At 34.4% G+C, this 22,829-nt stretch overlaps 1 protein-coding gene and 6 long non-coding RNA genes across 9 annotated transcripts; 1 reads left to right on the top strand and 6 right to left on the bottom strand.

The window, feature by feature from the left end:
* Positions 1-548: 548 nt before the first annotated feature.
* Positions 549-22,679, bottom strand: LOC147520044 (uncharacterized). Its single transcript, XR_015214367.1, has 3 exons — positions 22,586-22,679; positions 818-1,265; positions 549-681 (listed from the first exon to the last, which is right to left on the bottom strand). It is a non-coding gene; the product is annotated as an uncharacterized LOC147520044 (long non-coding RNA).
* On the bottom strand, positions 1,634-4,231 carry LOC147520050 (uncharacterized). The gene is made up of 4 exons (XM_086594915.1): positions 4,198-4,231; positions 3,686-3,739; positions 3,445-3,519; positions 1,634-3,180 (listed from the first exon to the last, which is right to left on the bottom strand). Exons 1-4 carry the CDS (start codon positions 4,216-4,218, stop codon positions 3,079-3,081), a joined length of 252 nt encoding a protein of 83 aa, XP_086451041.1. The 5' UTR covers positions 4,219-4,231; the 3' UTR covers positions 1,634-3,078.
* Positions 4,504-5,611, bottom strand: LOC147520049 (uncharacterized). The gene is made up of 3 exons (XR_015214365.1): positions 5,489-5,611; positions 4,688-5,032; positions 4,504-4,546 (listed from the first exon to the last, which is right to left on the bottom strand). It is a non-coding gene; the product is annotated as an uncharacterized LOC147520049 (long non-coding RNA).
* LOC147520048 (uncharacterized) lies at positions 9,805-11,321 on the top strand. 2 transcript variants are annotated; one of them, XR_015214363.1, is made up of 3 exons: positions 9,805-10,025; positions 10,683-10,806; positions 11,219-11,321. It is a non-coding gene; the product is annotated as an uncharacterized LOC147520048 (long non-coding RNA). The 2 variants fall into 2 exon arrangements; XR_015214364.1 differs by lacking the exon at positions 9,805-10,025 and adding an exon at positions 10,088-10,408.
* LOC147520047 (uncharacterized) lies at positions 12,152-12,665 on the bottom strand. Its single transcript, XR_015214360.1, has 2 exons — positions 12,530-12,665; positions 12,152-12,433 (listed from the first exon to the last, which is right to left on the bottom strand). It is a non-coding gene; the product is annotated as an uncharacterized LOC147520047 (long non-coding RNA).
* Positions 12,676-14,194, bottom strand: LOC147520046 (uncharacterized). 2 transcript variants are annotated; one of them, XR_015214362.1, is made up of 5 exons: positions 13,833-14,194; positions 13,311-13,410; positions 13,122-13,227; positions 12,942-12,992; positions 12,676-12,836 (listed from the first exon to the last, which is right to left on the bottom strand). It is a non-coding gene; the product is annotated as an uncharacterized LOC147520046 (long non-coding RNA). The 2 variants fall into 2 exon arrangements; XR_015214361.1 differs by having other exon boundaries at positions 12,942-13,227.
* LOC147520045 (uncharacterized) lies at positions 18,933-20,318 on the bottom strand. Its single transcript, XR_015214366.1, has 3 exons — positions 20,148-20,318; positions 19,325-19,390; positions 18,933-19,166 (listed from the first exon to the last, which is right to left on the bottom strand). It is a non-coding gene; the product is annotated as an uncharacterized LOC147520045 (long non-coding RNA).
* Positions 22,680-22,829: the final 150 nt, after the last annotated feature.

The following is a 22,829-nucleotide window of genomic DNA, read 5'->3' as shown; positions in this document are numbered from 1 at the left end:
ATGATTTAAATCAATGTACAATGCACGTAAGTGCTCGTTATTATATCCGGATTAAGAGGACAAACATCCATAATAACAGAGGTGTTTGTTCTCTTATATAGTCAGTATAAAGAGAAACAACCTCACTTGGTCCTGTTCAATACACACAAAGTGTACTAGTGTAATCTTGTAGTCAAGATAGACTAATACCAGATTATACTACAACCTTACCAATGGTTTGTCCAAATCCATCTAGGTTGTGAACGTTTACTTATACTTTATAAGGTACTGATGATATGATCTTCCATGTGTCACCACACACCATATCATCTACAACATAAAGTATTAGATGCATGCATATATATAACTAATAACATATATAATATGCATAACATTTGCCCATATAATTCTCATTCAAAAAATAAAGAATTAGAGTTAATACAAAAGTAATGCTTTTAGTATATAACCCTATCAGCCACTTCAAGTAGTACTTTCCCAAGAAAATGGAAATATGGCTATCTTTTGTAATATTAAAAACAAAGTAAAACAGAGAACAATATATATGAACGGGCAGAGGGAATAACTAACAGCTAAAACGAGATAAGGATTGTGCATGTACCTGGAATCCATTAAAGACAGAACCTTGTCTCTCTTTCCCAAGCAATGTGAATTTGAGCTCAACCTTGATATTGTATCGTGCATCTAAGAGCAAAAATTCAACATGTATTATTTTGATTTTTGAGACTCCGAGCTGAGGATATTAGGACACCCTGAACAATTAAGTATGCGGACAGATATGGAAAAAACAGCAAAACGCAAGGTCCACAGTGATGCAAACCTTCAAAGATGTCCTTGTAGGATGGATCGCAAACAACAACAATTTCCTTTACTTGAACCATGTGTGAGAAAGTGTAGAAACTGTATAGACATGGTAAGTTTTGATTAACGACGAGAGCAGAATAATAATGTGTAGTGGGTGGCAAAAGATAGAGTTTTTTTTTTTTTTAGCGGTAAAAAGTATTAATATATTCCAAATCATAATCAGAAGATAGAGCATTTAAGAGAGAAGTTATCTACACAAAGCAATCGGCTGGCCTAGGAGTGGTAGATATTGATTGGGCATACTTGCCTGGGGTTAGGTGGGAAAACAGAAACAGACAATATCAAACTAAGTTTTTTTTTTTGAGAAGCCGGGGATGAGATACAAAACTTATGCCCATTCGTTTGCCTTTGCCTCCAGTAAGAAGAACGACTGAGACACTTCCCTCTTTCATTGCTCGGGAAGTCTACACGATAAAAGAAAAATAATAATGGAAAATTTAAAGAAATAAAATAAGAAAGGAGAGACCAAAATGCAGGATGACATACCTGGTGGGCAGCAATGCGAAGGTTGGATTTTCTACTGATTACAAGAGCCATGGGAAACACAAGTGTACTAGAAGAAGATGACAAGGCAAATTGGCGCAGAAGTAGAGGAGGAGCTGTTGCCAGTACTAAACTAGTAGTATTCCAATTCCAACAACAAGACGCCGCAATGTTGATTCGAAGCGCCAAAGTCATAATTGCACATAGCAAATACGGAAAAACAATGGTAGACACATTCCACAACAACAAATGATGACACTGAACCAATTGGTAAGGAAGAAGCTAAGACTGAATAAAGGGGTAAAGACGTAAAGTACATGATATGACAAAAAAGTTTAATTAAGTTTGGTATCAACTTCTAAACCACCTCAAAAAGAAAAATGAGGTTCTAAAAAGGACAGATGAAGTCGTAAATTCGGGTCAAAAGGAATGGAGCATAAATCCCACACTCTTACATGTATTCAACCAAAAGAACTGATCGAATAGGGAGGGGAAAAATAAATTACAGATTAAAACCATGTCCCTATATATGTAAAAGCAAACACAGTTTCTCTACACCTTAGAAATTAGACACGGTGGTTTCACAGTTCAGGCCATACGGGGGGGGGGGGGGGTTAGAGGTTGCAATATGAGTGAAAATTCACAACAAACAAGAAACAATAAAACTTAGTTAAAACATAGATCCCAGGGACAATCCAAGTAGACGCCAAACCTACTAGCATTGCAACGGACTACAACGGAATAATAACAAAATAGACCAATTACATTCCACATCCGACATTTTTGTGACGTTCTTCTAGAAATACGTAAGTACTAATGGCTTCAAAATACTCTCCACAAAAGAGAAAGTGAAAGTACTCTCAACTAATCTCAAGTTTTAAGCCAATATTAACTAAAGATGCAAATGTGTGATGAAAACAAGTTGCCTTAGTGTCCCTATAAAAGTATGGTTAATAAAAGGTAGGGTATACATAAAGGAGCTGTAATGCCTGTAAGAACTATCCATCAAGAAAATCCACGGAGTGTTAAGAGAAAGTGTCTAGCAAGGACAGGGTGAGAAAAAGACAAGTGCAAGTGTGCAACAGATGAACTAGTAGGACCAAACATACAAGTATGTAACACAAAATAGTAGATGAGGTAAACTCACATGATTCTTTAGCTGAATACCTGAAAGAACAAGAAACCTATTGGACACGCTTTTTGACTCTAGAAACCTATTGGACATGCCTTTCAACTTTAAGCCCTAGTGGATAGAAAGAGAGCCCACTATCCAACTAGATTTTGGGAAAAAGAATTTACGAGGATAACTCCATGTGCTAATACAAGCACGATAATTCTACGTCTAAAAATGATGACACAAGTTGTTTTCTTTATCAACTGTGAAAATAATAGTATGCTAAAGCCTATTATCCTATCTTTCCCACACTAACCTTCTCAAACAGTCAAACCTTGGAAGGCATGGATTTCTATAATCTCATATCCGACACACTTAGTACCCAACTTCAAATTGGTCATAGGGACAACATTCCAATAAGGTTTTATTTATTTAATGAAGTAATACCTGCTTCGGGAGAATTCTTGTTGCAATTTCAGTGGTGTCATAATAGGAACTAGTTGCACATAAAGCCATAACACCTGCCACGAAATGTATTATGTACTCATCAGTTGAAAAATATGATAAGTTATCTAAAACACGGGAGACTACATCTACAGAAAGTAGATATGATTGACGCACTATGTGAAATCAATTGAAGTAATACCTGCTCCACGAGTTGGAGAGAAAGCATCACGCAGAGCACGGACTGTAAATGCATTAATCAAAACCCTCTTCCTCGTCTACATTGCAAATTAAAATTCAAAATCATTGAAAAGTATGGTTAATAAAATTATTATTAAGCAGGTCGGCATATGCCACCTACTTACTTGTAAGAGCTAACAAAATGCTCCAGTCATGAGTATGTTCTAAATAGTCACCCCAAATATCTAACATCTTAACTAGTTAAATCCGCATCCCAGCTTATAACTACCTAAAATAAAATACCTTTCAGTGTAGTTTGAAGAGCAACAAATCTACAGAATCTGATGGTTTTACAAACTAACCCCTTCATTAAGATAGCCAGCAATATTCCCAAGAAGAATCGTGGTATTTGTTCTGATTGCCGGTTCTTCATCCACCTGAATGACTGGTAAAATTGTAAAAACTACAAGAAAAACAGATATCAAGTATTCAACCATATCTAATGGTTTCAATAAATGAAAGTACAAAATGATCATATCTTGTGTAATGATAAAGAATGTAGTATCACCAACATCGCACAAAGAATAATTTAGACAACCACACCTGTAGTTTTGAAAGATATTTTAGCAAAGATCCTGAAATAGTACGTTGCGACAGCTGCAATTCCAAACCAAACACGAAGAAACTTTTATAATATGCTTTATTAAAAATAATTTAATGTAGCAAGATGGAAATATATTATTGTCCTCACAAGAGAAACAATACAAGCCATTAGCAAGCCAAAGAAACTCTAACCTCTACGAAAAATGCTAGATAGATTAAAGGGCTCTAACATATTTGAAAATTTACACCACAAACATCTACAAACTCACAATATAGTATCACCTATCCAACTGGGATGGAAAAGGATGAGTGGGCTACAAGGTGGAAACCTCACAAGGATGTCTTAGTTTCCGTGCAGATACGTATAGAGTATAAACTCTCTTGGATGTAATATGGTTGGCTTTCCTTAATGAAATTTCATTATATCAATAAATACTAAAACATAAATTGTACAATTCTATGAGGTGTCAGAAGTTATATGAAACTTGAAAGTCTGGAGAAGCGATTCATACCTTAGGAGCCAATACAAGCATGGATTTTAAAGTAAACTCCGAAGAAAAGCAGATGTATTAGAAAAGCCTGTAACAACATGAGGGTAAACCTAATCGCAAGGATCACCCAGACATTTTAGGATTTCCAATCTGATATTGAACGGAATAAATACATATATATCAGGTGGATTATGACCTAAAGAGTTTTCTAAATGCTAGAAAAGAAACTATCATCGTTGACCACATACTTGCTCGTCCACAATTTGAGAAGATAATGATTCTCCGTGATCGATCTATATATCGGAGGAGGGGCGAATTTGAATTGCCCCCGGTCATTCGATGCAAAAAGTTTCACAACAGTTGGTAGTACCTGCAAATGAAAATCAATGATGCATCACAAAAGTAATTTTTCTATAGGAAAGCAAAACAGCACATCAAATTGCACTAGAGCATAAAACTAAGTTATAGGCTGATATATGGTAGTATAGAAAAAGCATTACAAGATAATCACCTTAACACTATATTCTTCAGTAGAAAACCACGAACCCATTTTCAATAAGGCAGCCAAAGCAGGAGCTGTAGCTGAGCCGAATTCCAAAGAAGAAGCTAGTAAAGGAAGTAGCTGCAAATTCCAGATGATTAAAAGAAAATTTAATTTGTTCATTAATAGCCAAAAAAATGCACTTTAGAACCTATGCAAATGGTAAAATGGATACCTTTTTAAGCACAATTTGGCGAGGTAGCTGCTCAGCCAAATTCGAAAGCTTACGGAAAAAGGCATCCTTGTCAACACTGTCTTTCAGATTTAAAACTTCCAAAAATTGTATAGTCTCCACCAACTTATTCTGAAAATACTCTGCCAGACAAATATCCAAGTACATTAATAACGATTTGCATCAATGAAAAGATTGAAAGTTACAAGAAAGGTGAGCGCGCACACACACACACACAAACAACAACAACGGGAGGCTCCAAGGAAGCAGAGACCAACCATACCACAACCAATTTTATATTTGAAGTAAAATGAAATCCAATACTAGCAGTAATAACAACACTTAGAAAATCAAATCACAACACATGGAGTAAATAGATCTAACCAATTTTAAAAAATTAAAATTGATGCAATTGATGCGTAAATTCATTACCTTGAGTAGAGCGAACACTTGGTGGCAGAAGCAATGAATTGATACCATAGAACATAGATCAATTTTAACTTTAGAAACCCAGAATCAATTTTGAACAATAATTTAAAGGGGGAGGAGGAAGAGAAGAAGAACAAGAAGGGGAAAGAACAAGAGGGAGGACGACTTACGAAGTGAGGAATCGAAACCTTAGCCGACAACACCGCTCCACTGGTTTTTCTTTCTTTTTAGGGCATCGGGTTTAGATGAGCAGAAAAGACTCTCGCTGAAGTTTTTGTTATTTCTTTGTAGTGTGATTTTTCTTTTTCTTTTTCAACGTAATTCTTCCCCAACTATAACGTATACTGAAACATGAAAAAATATACAAAAAATGTTACATTGTAGTACCAACGGATTATAAATGTTTTAAATTACCTAAGGGATGAATATGTGTTACTAATGAAAAACCTCATTGGTTGCAAATTAGCCCAAATGGTGAGGTAACATGTCTAGTAGCACGTGACTGTACTAATCCTTCATGTCCCATAGTGATTGTTGGCATATCCAGAATCTACTAATGTGATATGATCATTAAAGACCTCTGTTTCCTCATCAGATAGTCACCACTTGAGTTGTAATTATGTAGTAACAAACAATTTTCCTTCTCCATATTATACCAGACTATTTTGTTAGTTCAAAAAAAAAAAAAAAAAAAAAAAAAAAAGTAGATTGTTACTAGCATATTTAGCAATTCAACAAATAATTCACGAATATATCTTTTAAATCGGCAAACGTATAAGAAGGTCGAATTATTGAATGATACGGTTTAATTCGTGAATTTGGCCATGCATCAATTATTCTCTCGAATAGTAATCCCGTATTAATTAAGATCCTAAAAAAATGGGACTCATAATAAAGAAAGAGAAAAACTAGAATTAAAAAAGAAGGTTAAAAATGAGGGAAACTAAATGGTGCGTATTAATTTAAATGGGATTGGATAGTGGGAAACTATCCATTTATATCCTAGAGAAGATTAATTAGCCGAGAGAAATCATAGAACTCAATAAGAAAGTTTTTTTACTTCTTTTATTTTGTTTGTAACTTTCACAATAACAAATTAACCCATCATTCTCACTCAATATGGATTAGATTAATTAATGATTAGTGCCTTCCATGTTATTTTGAGGCAATAATGGGTGCCATTTATAGAATTTTTAGTATAAGTCTAGTGTCGAATTTTTCTGTATTTTGTATTTTTAGCTTTGTATTATACTCGAATTAGTCACGAACTAAACTTTTGTTGTTTCCGATTTTTTTAATCCGAATTGAAAAACGAATTCTTGTTTGAGGCTCAAATTTTATTCGAATACTTCCCGTATCGAATTTTTGCCACATTACGAATTGCAAACTATGGTTGCTGGTCTTAAGAGGGAGTTTGAGTTATCTGCTCATCAAAAAGTAGTCATTGGATGCTTACAGTCGGAACATGCAAAAGATTTTGTACTTGTTATTCCAATTGAGGGACTTGGGCATCATATGTCGCCGGTGGAGTATCGTGCTATTCTCTGATACCATCTCATGATCCCTTTGTAATACTTTTATTACTCTGATGGTGGTCTTTGCACTATATGCAAAAAGAGTAGATTGGATGCTTTCTTGGTTTCAAATACTGACATGATCATGTCAGAGACATTTTACGTGATGCATTTTGGAGGGCTGGAGTACAAGTGAATAAGGAGGCTCCCGTCATTTTTCTCACGAATCCGAATGAGGGCAGATCGACACTTCGGCTTGCGGATGTCTTGATCTATAGTTGGTCTTAGGGGAGGCATACATGTGTTGATGTAACTGGAGCCTCTCCATTGGTAGGCTTCAGAATCGGGACTTTGAGGTGAGAGAAACAACTAATAGAGCTACAACAAGGAAGATTGAGAAACATGAGGAAGCTTGTAGGGCTAATCAGCATTGTTTTATTCCGTTCAATTTCGACACTTTCGGTATCTTAGCACAACAGTCGGTTGAGCTCCTTAATATATTGCAAAAACTTATGGACAATAATGTAATTATAGCTAGTTTGATCAAACGAATTTGTATTTAGGAGAATAAAATTTGTCATTCAGAAAGTACTTCCGACGCAGCTTGTTGCACGCTTGTCTTAATTATTTGTAAAACTCGTTATTAATAAAATTTCCACTTAAGAGGGGGGAAAACATATATTGTCCATTTCCTTTGTTTCGAATCTTCAATAACTCAAGAAACTGGCCGGATGGCTAGCTCTAGTTTTTGGAAACAAGATTTTCAAACAACAAATAAGCATAGGCATCCTTGTTGTGTGTTGAAATTACCAAAAATTGTTACTTAAAAATGTATATTTGAAGGGAAATTATCTACTAGCAAATGTGACATTTTCAAATGTAACTTGAAGCCAATTGATCAAAAACTATTTTGGAGCCGTACTTTATAAACTTAAAATGTTTTTTTCATTGCTATGTTAATCATTATTTAAACAACTAAGATTAGATATTAGAGATGCCATAACTAAGCATATACCCTTTATTAAAGGAAAAATGCCCAAATAGGGTAACGAACTAACCCCTAAATTTCAACTGAGACAACAAACGTTTTTTTTAGTCAATTAGGGTAACCAACTTATAAGATTGGTCAATAAAGGTAATCCATCAACTTGCCATCTAAATGTATCGTTATCTATTATTAATAATAAAAACAAATCTTATAATATATATATACGAGCAGGTTCTGTTTACCATATTTTTTATACCATAGTTTATACCACACCCCATTACAAGATGAATTAAGTGCTAATAATTTGTAGACATGATCTACTAATCATAGATAGCATCTACACAAAAATTCATCTCATTTGGAAATATCTAACCTAGTTAAAAATCATTATCAACTTTGATTTTTTATAATGACTCAGATTTATCGATTTTGCAATCATATTTTGACATAGTTAAACATTATCAAATGAGTTGAAATTTTATAGAGGTGATCTTCATGGTTAGTTGAATGCATCCACAAAAAACTAGGTTATAATTCACGTTGTAGGTGAAGTTATGGGGCATGGTATAAACTATGGTATAAAAAGTATGGTAAACGGAACCTACTCGATATATATACATATATTCTTTTTAAAATATCAATAAATTATTTTATCCAAAAAAATTATATTCTTAAAAATGTGTATATTTATTTAATTTATTTAAATATATATATTTTTCAAGAATGTATACTTTTCATTACATTTTTTTAAGGATACATTTTTTTAAAGAATATTTTTTTTAAGAAATGTTTTTAATGTTTTTTTTTTATAAATATTAATTTTTTAAATTTATTGATTTTTTAAATATATTTTTTTTGTAGATATTTGTTTTCTTGATTTTTTTTAAGAATATTTTTTTTTCTATATATAAATATTGTTTTGGGTACCCTATTGTTTTTTATTGTTTTTTCTTTTGGGATTAATAATAAATAATGGCGAATTTGGGATGACAAGTTAACGGATTACCCTTATTAACCAATCCTATAAGTTTGTTACCCTAATTGACGGAAAAAAAAAGTTTTATTGCCTCAATTGAAATTTAGGTGTTAGTTCGTTACCCTATTTGGGTATATTTCTCTTATTTAATTTTAACAACAAATTAAAGTAACTCTAAAGGAAAAACAGCTAGCCAACAAATTTATTATATTAGTTATAACAGGATGATGTTGGCACCACAACAAAAATTTCTTCAGATATAAGTAAATATGCGATCTCCTTTAGTTATAACAGGATGATGTTGGCACCAAAACAAAAATTTCTTCAGATATAAGTATATGTCTGATCTCCTTCATGAGGTTTATGCTGGAGGCACACAACATTCACCGCAATATTTAACTCCTCCCCCATAGTCAAGGCACATACAACATGTCTCGCAATGTGAAGTATCACCTGGACAAGGAACTATATCCAACACAATAAATCGTTAATCTTTTGTACCAAGGCTATAATATCATATCAAAATATTTGATGTATTTGGGCATAAGTAATTTATATCATGAAATTGTATCACAATTATTCGTATGGTTGTATTTGTTTTCATAACAAAATTTTCAATTATTAATTTAAAGATGAAAAGAAGCAGAAAATAAAAGAAAAAATAATAAAAGAAGTAATACACTTTAAAAATGGGGGGCATGCTTCAATCTTGCTAAATAACCACAAAAGCTAGATATATCACAACAGACGTATGTCATCTGAAGTTCTACAAGTCCTTACTTAACTTTATATATATATATATATATATATATATATATATATATATATATATATATGGGGAGGGATAGGGGGCACAGGCATTGTAGCCACATTATAACCCAGTGTCTATCTTAACCGTTCTATTCACTTCCATCCAACAGACGCGACTTAACTAAGAAATTTCATTTCAATTCGGGTGATAAAAAAAAACCCTTAACCTCTCGCGCGCTCTCTCTCTTCTCTACCACCACTGTAAATTGAAAATTGGAATAACTCAAAAATCAAACCCAAAATTTTCACCCCAAAATCAAACCGAAAATTTCCATCCCAAAATCAAAGCAATCAACCAACTATTTAGTTCGATTTCCAGCACCCAAATTTGAAGAACCCATCTTAAAATTCAGTTTGAAGGACCCATCTCTGATTTGGGGTTTAAAATTTGATTTGAACCCATTCTCGATTCTCACAAGGTATGTAATTTTTTAAAATTTTGAAATATTTGTTCAATTTTTTTTTTTTTCTTAATTATGTAGTTTGTTTTGTTTTTCATTAAATTTGAGAAGTTAGGTTGCTAGGTTACATTTTGGTATAATTTTAGCTATTATAATTTAAGTAGTGATTTTTCTTTGTTGTTATTTTATCACGCAAGTGGGATGATCTTTAAAGAACGTACTGGTCTCATCTTGGTCATATCCTAGCTTTCTACTTTTACAAATTATTTAATATGAGAAACTAACCAATTTCATCACTCATAAAAACTAATGAATATTTGCCTCAGCAAGTAATCAGGAATAGAAACTGAGCTAGGAAATGTGCATGGGTTATAAGGAAAGGAAAATCCAATTTCATGGTTGTATGTACAATCTCTTTAGTTGCCTCCATTAATTTTTAATGTTTGTCATGTTGATAGTAATTTGAAGAAATTTCTATGGTGTCTATTTGAACTGGTTTGACATGTTGTCGTTTTTAAAGACTTATACTTGTTCCTATAGCCTTGTTATCCAAGTATCCTGTTGTTAGCTGTTGCGTTCTTCTTCCTTGTTGCTTTTTTTTTTCTTTTGTTTGGAACTCTTTGGATGTGGACTTCCAAGTCTTTTGATGGAAATTTATTTTTCATTTTGCAACAGTGATCCAGCAACTATAATCAAGGTTGGTGAAGGAACATTTGGAGAAGCTTTCAATGCTGGTACAACTGTTTGCAAGATAGTTCCATTCGATGGAGACTTATTGGTGAATGGTGAAGTGCAGAAGGTATCCAGAGATAATTTATCTATCCTTTGTATCAGACTTATATGTTATAATTGCATGTAGAATTTTTTAAAACTTTTGAAAAGAGTATATTGTTGGTAAAAAGCCCTAATTTCTGGAACCACTGCAAGGTGGTTGGACATTTGGTGACTGAGTGCAGAGTGATCAACTTTTGTCTTGGTCCTTTTGCAAATACAAGAGAAGTTCATATCCTAGAGATTTTAGGAAGTAAAAAAAAAATAAAAAAATAAAAAAATAAAAAAAAAAAAATTGGGCAAAAGCATGAACTTGGAACTCATACATGAACCTGCTCTTGGTCCTCTATGATTAATCAGTGTTAGATAGAATTTATTTTGCATTTAACTTGTCCTAAAATGCTGCTTGTTTTGAACATTGAATTCTTTATTTCCTGCAGAAATTCAATACTGCAGCATATACATTCTAAGTGTGGTGGCTTGCCAGGAGAGATCGAGGCAGTAAGAGTATATAGTGGATGCAAACTTTGTTAAAGGAAATTCGACTTTGAAGATACATTCTGACAGCTTTGAAGATACATCTGATAGCTTTGTTAAAGTGTTTCTGACAATTTCTAGCAGCAGATACATTCTGACTGCTTTGAAGATTTTCGTTTGGCAATCAGCAAGCTTGTAGCAGTTCAGCAAAAGCTGAGGCAAAATCCCGCAGAGAGAAGATCAGCACCAAGAGGCAGCCTTGTTTTATGGTCGAGGGAGCCACCCTTGAAATTGTTGAAGGTGGTTACTGAAGCATCCCCTATGATGTGGTCAATAACCTTAAAGGTGGTTACTGAAGCATCTTTGTTTGGTTAAGGAATTTCATCTTAGTTTTGATAATACTTTCCCAGGCATGGTTTAGAATATTTTTCTGTTTTTGTGTTCATGTAACTGAATTCAAATACATACGCAAACATAATATTAGCTAATTTAATATTACAAGTAGGCATTATTTCGAACAGACGATAATTAAGACGAATGATATTTCGGTGTGTAGAAGCGCACATTACAAGCATCCGCTCGTCTTGGTTTGGAATTTTCTCTGGAGTTGGGAAACAATTTCACAGCCGCAAGAACAAAGGAATCTCCACTAAGAAGGCACAACAGAGCTTTTTCCAACCAAGAAAATCTCTAGGATGCTCATCATGGTTCCACGATATTGCAAAGATACCTAATTTAGCTAGATCAGCTTACATTATTGATTATTTTGACTAATAAAAATATTTCAAGGTCGGAGTAAAGAATTGACACACATCATTCAATGCATATAACCACAATTTGCCACATAATCAAATCAGCATTCATTCACAAATAGTTGAAACTAAGAATTAAACCCATTGAAAATAACAACGAAGAATCCAGTAGATTGATTTTCAAGAATGGTAACCAACATTACTTCTGTCTTCACCAGAAAAAGTCACTATAATGTACTTTTTGTACACACCAATGTAAAAAACATAACACCAATTGTTCCCTAGCTAGCCTAAAAACCTAAAATATCCCTATCCCTATCCCTAAGCTTCTGCACAGAAATTTGTGTCTTCAAATAATCCCATGAGATAAGCTTCTGCAGCTTCTTGAAGTGCTAGCACAGCATGGCTCTGGAATCGCAAATTCGTCTACAAAACCAAAATCCCAAAAAACAAACATACATCAATAAAAAAAGAACATGCATGTAATTTAACTGTAACTTGATAATGAGAAGTGATTTTTACCTTGAAGTCTTGTGCAATTTCATGAACCAAACGTTGGAACAGAAGCCCCGAGTCTACCTGATGGTTACCTCCAGAGCAACAACATTCAAACCAGAAGCTACATCCAAAACAACTAAAGTCGAGCACTCTTCCGCAATTTCCACCAAACACCCAAACTTTGGATAACTCATCATCGACAACACCACACGACATAATGAAAATCTCCTCCCTTTCACACCCAATACCCATTCTTAACATTGAGAAACCCATTATTTCCTCTCTCCTTTGAAAACACGTGTCTTACATTCGGCACGCCAGCAACCTTCATCTTTGTCAAATTTACCCACTCAAAAAAAATAGAATAATAATTAAGTCATCACTGTCTAGTTTAAATTAACAAAAAATGGAAATAGAGAGTAAAAAGGAGAATTACTGGTGAAGCAGATGAAGAGACAGAGTTGATACAAGGCATTGATAAAGCTATCTGGAAATGAAATTGAATTTTTTTTAGTAATGAAGAATTTGATCAGTTCAAAATAGAGAGAAAGAATTACAGCTGGTTTAGTTAAGATCTCTAATTAATTTTTCTTATTAATAAAGGAATGAAGATTACGAAGCTGAAAGGCAGAAAAGGTGAGACGGGGAATCGATAAAATCGAAACTGATTCTCTTTTGATCCAAATCAGCGGATTTTATCGTTGAGAATCCAGCAAAAGTATCTAAGCAGACAAAAACAAAAAACGAAAACGAAAACAGTACAAATAGTGTGGGAATGAGGAAATGGAAATTCAATATTACTTACTCTGTGGGTACAAATTAACAATCAAACTTATCTTATGTTGGTCTACCTTTATATTTCCTTCTAAAAGTAACCTCATTGTTTCCGAAGCCTCTTCACTCATCTGAAAACAAAAAAAAAAACAATTAACAACCAAACCCATTACTGGAATACCCCATAATAATCGCATTCCACGAAACCACATTATTCTCAGACATTCCATCAAACACTTTCCGTGAATTACCCAAGAGTCCAAATTTTCCATACATATCCACCGAACCTGTCTCTACAAACACATTCAATTCAAACCCACATCTAATTACCCAACAATGCATTATTTTCCCAATTTGAACCAGCCCCAAGTTACCAAAAACCGGTAAAACACTCGCCACAGTAACTTCATTCAGCATAAACCCCAAATCAAACATACAGTCATATTGAGTTTTTTGGATGTTGATATTTAATGAAAAACAAAACAAACTACATAATTAAGAAAAAAAAAATAAAAATTGAACAAATATTTCAAAATTTTAAAAAATTACATACCTTGTGAGAATCGAGAATGGGTTCAAATCGAATTTTAAACCCCAAATCAGAGATGGGTCCTTCAAATTGAATTTTAAGATGGGTTCTTCAAATTTGGGTGCTGGAAATCGAACTAAATAGTTGGTTGATTGCTTTGATTTTGGGGTGGAAATTTTGGGTTTGATTTTTGAGTTATTCCAATTTTCAATTTACAGTGGTGGTGGAGGAGAGAGAGAGAGCGCGCGAGAGGTTAAGGGTTTTTTTTATCGCCAAATTGAAATGAAATTTCTTAGTTAAGTCGCGTCTGTTGGATGGAAGTGAATAGAACGGTTAAGATAGACTGTGGTTATAATGTGGCTACAGTGCCTGTGCCTCTATCCTTCCCCTATATATATATATATAAAAGAAGTCCATTACATGCGTGGATGGAGCCAGGAATCTGAATTTGGGGTGGCAACTCTTGTAGGGGACAGTAGTTCAAACATATGAAAATTTTTTTTTGGAGTGGCAGACCTTTTTAGATTCAAAATTTCTTATATTTATTACAACATTTTAACTAATTCTAATATGTAATAATTGTTTTCCCAAAATTTTGGGTGCCACCCCCTAATCCATCACTGCGTCCCAAGAAGGAAAATCTTGAGAATTTTGTTCTTTACTTGTTAATCTTCGTTGTTGGAAAATATATCTAATTTATTTTCTTTTCATCAAATACAACCACAATGGTTATTAATGAAATGCACCCTCCAAATTCACTCTCTAAGAAAAAAAATTATATTTTTTCGCTACAAGTTAAACCTACCAGCTTGTAGGGGATTGATGTTTGATGCTTCCGTTTTTGGGTGACCAGTGACTTCTAAAAGGCTTGGACTGCGGCTAGATGCCTCGGCCTTGAATGATGAAATGATCAAAAGAAAGAACATGAAGAAGATCAACTTTTTGAGATGCCATTTTTTTCGTCTAGAAAAAATAGGAGACGATATTTGAAGAATACTTGATCTGGCTAGCAGTTTTTTAAGGGAGTTGGACGAAATCTTCTATTTAAATTTACAAGTTTTTCCCCAAATGTTTCTATACATTACTTCTCTCTCTTAACACTAGTAGTAAAAGCTTAAAAATTGAGTGAGGTTGTTATGGTAAGTTAATCAACTTTCATTGCATATGTAAATTTCCACCAAATCTTTATTAATTTCAAATATGCTTTCTATAGTATATCAATTTTCTTAACAAATAGAGATGCAGTACCATATTTGAAACAGGTTGATTAGGAAACATCCTCCTAATCAAGCCAACTTTTTGTAAATACAAATCTACTAACTTAGAAAAAAAAATGCAGTACGTTACCATATATTTCCTCTGAATTTCCATATCCAATTTGGCATTATTGTTTATGTTCCCAAATTTCATAGTCCCAGCACCCAAATCCCAATCAAATCGGAATTTAAAGAAAATTTCCATTTATGATTTTCTATCTTTTTCAAACACGAAATTGTTAAAAATATGGGCTTTTTAGGTCTTAGTCCTAATAATAGTTGGTTTATTAGGGGTTGGTCCAGAAAAGCTTGAATATTAGGGTTTAGTCCTACTTTTGGTTCTTGACTGCAAGTCAACTCAGTTAACTGTGGTCAATCTGCTTGTATTTTAGAAATGGCAATACTACCCCTCGCGTGCAACATCACGTGATTTCACTTTTAATAATTTAAATGAACACGTGTCGGATTTTAAATGTGTGACCGTCAAATTTGAAATATTGCATTTCGCGCATCTCAAGAATGTCGGTAGAAATAAGGAGGGAAAATTCCCACCACATATTCACTGCATTGTTCTCTCTCTCTCTCACTCCAAAACCCTGGCACTGGACTTTCTCTCACACTCATCCTCTTTCATTCGTGAAAACACTAACTGTAACGATGGCCTAACTCCTCATCTTCTCTCATTACGAAATCCAATATAATTATATCGTTTGAGTTGGTGATCGTCGTCGTTTATGAAGTTTCATGAAGTGTTGCTGTAGATCATTGCAGAATTGAGGTTATGAACTGATCGTTGTTGATTTGAGATCATCTTTAGTTGTTGTTAGCCAAAAAAGGAAGGTTGTTGCCTAAATATTAGGTTTTTATACGTTTCTAGTAAAAATATCGTTTTTCATGAGTTTGAATATTTTACATGAAAGTAGTCGCTTGTTTTGTTGGAAATATGGTGGCTTTTTCATGAGTTAGAATATCCTTTTGGAATCTCTTTGGTAAAATTTCAAACTGAAAGTAATTTTTCATGAGTTTGTTCGGTTGCGACTTTATCATTGCATGGTTTGGTGTAGTAAAAACATGGACTAAAAATCTAAAGTGGAACATGGACTAAAAACTAATTTTTTATTTTCTAGTAGGACTACTTGTTTTTTGTATGAAGTATTAGTGATGGATTTGCTGATACGTAATTGTTTTTTGTTTTTTTTTGTTATTTTATATTCTATTTGTCTGAAGACATATGGTAGCTAATTGAAATTGAAATATAAATTTGATATGCTATTTGTATGAAGTTGTGCATGCGAATTTGTGTGCATTCACCTGAAATTGGTTTGAAATTTGTTTGAATGTAATTGTGAATCAAATTTGTTTCTCATTATCTGATTTACTCCATATGTTGTTTGTATGTAGGTAGCCTTGTTAGTTGAGTACTATGGCCATTCCTTTACTAGGTGTAAAAGAATTTGTCATTCATTATGGTGGTAAATGGGGGAGAACTATCCCTGGGAAGATTAAGACTAGTGAATACAAGGGGGGTAAGCAAGAGTCTGTGAAGTATGATGGGGATGAGATTTGTTTTCTAGATTTGGAAAAGGATGTACAAAAACTGGTTGGTGAAGGGGTTGAGTTTCAGATTGCAAGTTTGATTGAAGGGAACTTATGTAGGATAACAGAAGACAAACATTTGATGGATATGTTGGGGAAGTTTAAAACCAAAAATAAACCCCTATTTGTCTTCCCACCTCCACCAACTGCAGCAGCCAGCATTACTACTGGAACTCTCCACCACCACTTAAATCCACACCTAGAACACCAAAGAAACCTATACAAGTCTGTGAAAGTGTTAGAAGATCACCTAGATTATGTAATAGTAATCCAGTTACAGTTCCCATTGAAGTTTCCACTCAAGAACAACCTAACCCAATTCAATCTCAAAATCCTAAACCATTTGCCACTCAAAAACAAAAACCAGATTCCACTCAAGAACAACCTAACCCAGTTCAATCTCAAAAATCTAAACCATTTGCCACTCAAAAACAAAAACCAACTTCCACTAAAAAAACCAATCACACCTTTAAGAAAGTCCAACAGGCTTAACGTACTGAAAAATAAACCACTTTTAGGTCCTAATGGAGAGCCAATGATCTTCGACATTTTTTATGATAAAGAAACTGCTGAGCCAGAAGCAAGAGATGAGTTGATTGAGAATGTGGTTGAGGAGCACATTGGTGTTCAAGGAAGAGATGAGTTGACTGAGAATGTGGTTGAGGAGCACATTGGTGTTCAAGCAAGAGATGAGTTGACTGAGAATGTGGTTGAGGAGCACATTGAGCCTAATGTGCACTTGTCTCAACTAGATCCTATTGAGCCTGATTTTTGTACTCAGAATATTAATGACTTTCTAAATGAATTGAATGAGTCTAATAATGATCATGGTGATGCTGTAAGGGTTTATGTAGATGAGAAATTTAATCATGGTTGTAATATTGAAAAGGCTAGGTTGGACCAGTTTTTGGTACTTGGATGGTTGCAGGGTTTATGTAGATGAGGAATTTAATCATGGTTGTAAGGGTTTATGTAGATGAGGAATTTAATCATGGTTGTAATACTGAAAAGGCTAGGTATGAGTATGGTCAAACATTTGGACCAGTTTTTGGTAGTTGGATAGATGTAGGGTATAATAGCAATTCACAAGAGAGTGATGATGAAGACTATTATCCTATAGATAGTGAGTACTCTGATAATGAGTTAGGCAATGATATTGATACAATGGTGGTTGATGATGAAGTCAAGAATTTAGAAGAAGAATTGCAAGGCACTGTGTTGGGGAACTTTATGCAGGGAACAACTATTGTTTTTTAGGCTGAGGAGATGGCTAAGGTTCAGTTGAAGCTTCTAAAAGGTTTGGCACATATGAGTTGAAGCCTAAAATGGCATGGGCTACTATAGAGGAATGTAGAGAGTTCTTCCAAACAATGGCAATTAAACACAAGTTTAGTACACAACAGGTGATAAATGACAAGGAGAGATACATTTTGGTATGCAAAGATCCTAGCTGTGAGTGGACAATAACTGCTACCCTTAGTAGAAAAGACATGCACACTTTTATTCTGAGAAAAAATAATGATGCACATACATGTGAAGCTGATGAGAAAAACAAGTATACTCAGGCTAGAGCTCCATTGATGGCTCAAGCACTTGAAAATAAGATGAGAGATCATCCAGAATGCAAACCAAGGGATATACAGAGAGAGATGTTTTAGGACTATGGAGTTGACATATTCTATTGGACTGCTTGGCACTACAACATAACAGAAGATTTGTAACGGATATGCATCAGTTACAAAAAATATTAGTAACGGTTATTTTGCGTTGACATAAAAATGTGACAAATATTAGTAACGGATATTAGTGACGGTTATAAGGTGTCAGAAAATTTACTAACGGTTATTAAGTGTTGGTGAAATTAAATTCAGTAACACATAACAACCATTAGTAAATTATTAGTAACGGTTATTGATTTTGTTCTTAATTCGTTTCCAACAAATAAAAGTGTTAGCATTTTTCCATTTCTAACGGATAGGTAACCATTACTTATGCTTCAATTACTAACGGATACGTAATTAAATATTTAAAAAATAATTAAATATTTTGGTCCCAATTGTTCTGGGACCACCGCTTCTATCATCCATCTCGCATATTATACACATCCATCCCACTAAAAACTTAAGCATACACTTGGATACAATAGTAAGAAAGAAAGCACTTAAACCAAACATACTCTACATAATTCATTCATAAGTCGCAAATCTTAACTTTGATTACATTTTATTCAACGATGAGATAATAACGAAAAATATAATAACAATCACTAAACTCATTAAATCTTTTGTAAACAAAATACATGGATAGAATTAGTCCTAATAACTCTAAAACAAAACCCTTTGAACTCTCACATTGTCCTAATAACTCTAAAACATATAAAATATTAGGAATTGAACTGCGGTGATGCCTTCACCACTCGCAAATAGTAGGCCAACTTGTCATGAGATGTTATGATGATGCCTTCACCACTTTGGTCAAATTGCGGTCTTCCAACACGTCCAAATATCTGAAAAAAGATATCATAGTATGTAATTAATTTATACTAATGGGAAAACCATTTATTGCATCATCCTTTATCTTCTAATAACCAAGGAAAAATGTGACCATAATATATATACGTTTAATCAATATTGAAGATCCAGGAACTTGAGTGTAGTGTCTTACCTGCATCAAATCAAGCATTCCAAGATCTCGCCATCCTTCCGCTTTAGGACCATATAATTGGGTCCCCTAAAAAAAAATGGTATTGGATATATAATGAGTATGAAGGAAAACTTGAGAAGAAGGATATACATGTTGATCAAATGAACGAGTGTTAATCAACGATGGTGCATTGATTCTTTCGTTGAGAATCAATTGGGTTATCTTTGTCAAAAAAATTTAGTTGAATATCAATATATTTAGTTCAACCATAGTAATATGAATTTAAACATTAAAGTACCAATTCAGAGAGAAAATCTGCATCTCTCCACTTAAAAAACACTGATTGAGAAATTGAAAGCTCATAAAATTGACACTACTAAATGTTGGGGGTAGAACAAATCTTTTTTAATAATTTACAATCCGCAACCCATCTACAAGGTCACAATTCAATTTCCACTAGGGGGTATACCGTATACCACCTGTGTTTTTCAAAAAAAAATCAAACCTCAAACCTTCTTATTTTTTCAATTTATGTAAGATAATATGTTGATATGATTATTAGACTTAAGCTAGGTTTCCCCTAGCTTGTAGGATTGGCGGCTTTGGCGCAACCTTCAGGCTTTGTTCCCATTATTATTCGCCCCTCCCACAATTCCATGAAGTCTATGTGGGAGAATTGTGATAGTTTCTACTATTACAGGCCGGTAGTGGTCTGCCTAAACCTAAGCTTTATTAAAATAATAATAATAATATATCAACATCTCAGAAGATAGCAAGAACTATGCATGGTGATGAGAAGAGATAACAAATAGAGGTAGGGTATAAATAAAGAAGCAAAGATTACCAAGATGTCCAGCTTAATTGGAATCACAGACTTCTTTTCATATTTTCCACTCCAGACCCCAAGAAAACTAACACTACCTTAAAGTGGCCACTTCAAAGAAACAATGGATCCTTGCCCCTCTAAAATCCATGTTAGCCTGAAACGAAATGGTACCCTCGAAATACATGGAGGACTCCTTCAAAAGAACGAAGGTCACGTGTCAGGCTGATGTGGTAAAAGTCAAGTTGACTTTGCATAGACGAAGCAAGTTGCTAATAGCTCTTTCAAGCTGATATGCCACTGTAGGAACCGTTATGGTCGCAGTTTACAAACCGTGAAAACCATGCGCAACGGAATAAAGGTACTCATGATTTTGTTTTGAATTCATACCTTTAGATCAGCTGTGATAACTCTGAGAATCCAAGCTCTACGAATCAACAACATCTTGATCTTCTGTCGTATTCTTATCCTTAGAGTGGATGTTGTGTGGGCAACGATCTTCCACTCTCTTCTTTCTCTCTTGGCCTCTCTCACTCACAATATTAGAACCGAATTTTGGAACTTGTCTTTCTTGAGCAAAACCTTGAGAAAAAAGGCCAGAAAAAAAGGTTTCTATTTATAGGCAACAAAGGGACCATGAGGAGAAATCAGGGTTAGGTCTCCTGACAGGCTTAGGCTTCCCATGTTCGCCCAGAACACACGGTCCAAGTCCGTCAACAAATGGCTCATTCCACTAAAGGCTATTGTTGCACTACCGCCCAAATCCCAAATTACGTGTTACGTTTATGGGCTCCATATTGTATGCTCGTTGATCTCCCCGTGTTAAGATATCGAATGCCCGTTGATTAAGTCAAGTTACTGACAATTACATTAATCAACTTCTTATGTCCTTGAGTAGTACCCCTCAACCTCATTGTCATGTCAGATTAAATCCACCTGCAGGGTTTACATGACAATCCTTATGAGCTCCTCAAGGGGACATCATCAACCCGACTTCTTGCGGATCACGGATTCCTTCTATAATCAGCGACAAGCAAACCTTACATACAATGTCATTACCTAATCCATCGAGTTTGTTGATTCACAAATGAATCTCACTCATTGATGATTTAAAGCAATGTACAATGCACGTAAGTGCCCATTATTATATCCGGATTAAGAGGACAAGCATCCATAATAACATAGGTGTTTGTTCTCTTATATAGTCAGTATAAAAAGAAAGAACTTCACTTGGTCATGTTCAATACACACAAAGTGTACTAGTGTAATCCTGTAGTCAAGATAGACTAATACCAGATTATACTACAACCTTACCAATGGTTTGTCCAAATCCATCTAGGTTGTGAACGTTTACTTATACTTAATAAGGTACTGATGATATGATCTTCTGTGTGTCACCACACACCATATCATCTACAACATAAAGCATTAGACGCATGCCTATAACTAATAACATATATAATATGCATAACATTTGCCCATATGATTCTCATTCAAAAATAAAAATTAGAGTTAATACAAAAGTAATGCTTTTAGTATATAACCCTATCAGCCACTTCAAGTAGTACTTTCCCAAGAAAATGGAAATATGGCTATCTTTTGTAATATTAAAAACAAAGTAAAACAGAGAACAGTAAATATGAACGAGCAGAGGGAATAACTAACAACTAAAATGAGATAAGGATTGTGCATATACCTGGAATCCATTAAAGACAGAACCTTGTCTCTCTTTCCCAGGCAATGTGAATTTGAGCTCCACCTTGATATTGTATCGTGCATCTGAGAGCAAAAATTCAACATGTATTATTTTGATTTTTGAGACTTCGAGCTGAGGATATTAGGACACCCTGAACAATTAAGTATGTGGACAGATATGGAAAAAACAGCAAAACGCAAGGTCCACAGTGATGCAAACCTTCAAAGATGTCCTTGTAGGATGGATCGCAAACAACAAAAATTTCCTTTACTTGAACCATGCGTGAGAAAGTGTAGAAACTGTACAGACACGGTAAGGTTTGATTAACGACGAGAGCATAATAATAATATGTAGTGGGTGGCAAAAGATAGAGATTTTTTTTTCTTGAGCGGTAAAAAGTATTAATATATTCCAAATTATAATCAATAGATAGAGCATTTAAGAGAGAAGTTACCTACACAAAGCAATCGGCTGGCCTAGGAGTGGTAGATATTGATTGGGCATACTTGCCTGGGGTTAGGTGGGAAAACAGAAACAGACAATATAAAACTAAGAAAAAAAAATTGAGAAGCCGGGGATGAGACACAAAACTTATGCCCATTCGTTTGCCTTTGCCTCCAGTAAGAAGAACGACTGAGAAGCCGGGGATGAGACACTTCCCTCTTTCACTGCTCGGCAAGTTTACACGATAAAAGAAAAATAATAATGGAAAATTTAAAGAAATAAAATAAGAAAGGAGAGACCAAAATGCAGAATGACATACCTGGTGGGCAGCAATGCGAAGGTTGGATTTTCTGCTGATTACAAGAGCCATGGGAAACACTAGTGTACTAGAAGAAGATGACAAGGCAAATTGGCACGAAGTAGAGGAGGGCTGCTGCTGCCGATTACTAAACTAGTAGTATTCCAATTCCAACAACAAGACGCCGCAATGTTGATTCGAAGCGCCAAAGTCATAATTGCACATAGCAAATACGGAAAAACCATGGTAGACACATTCCACAACA

The sequence above is a fragment of the Coptis chinensis genome, chromosome 2 (assembly GCF_015680905.1).
Source record: "Coptis chinensis isolate HL-2020 chromosome 2, ASM1568090v1, whole genome shotgun sequence".
In the NCBI taxonomy this organism is placed as follows: domain Eukaryota; kingdom Viridiplantae; phylum Streptophyta; class Magnoliopsida; order Ranunculales; family Ranunculaceae; genus Coptis; species Coptis chinensis.
Note: the sequence above shows the minus strand (reverse complement) of the source record. Positions and strands in the feature narration are given on the sequence as shown.

Excerpts from the sequence above, each read along its gene's own strand:
- LOC147520050 (XM_086594915.1), bottom strand. The coding sequence starts at position 4,218 with ATGCTTGTATTGGCTCCTAAG. Across the intron at positions 3,520-3,685 it reads AATATCTTTCAAAACTACAG|GTGGATGAAGAACCGGCAAT; the intron begins GTGTGGTTGTCT and ends CCAGTCATTCAG. Across the intron at positions 3,181-3,444 it reads CTGGCTATCTTAATGAAGGG|ACGAGGAAGAGGGTTTTGAT; the intron begins GTTAGTTTGTAA and ends TTTGCAATGTAG.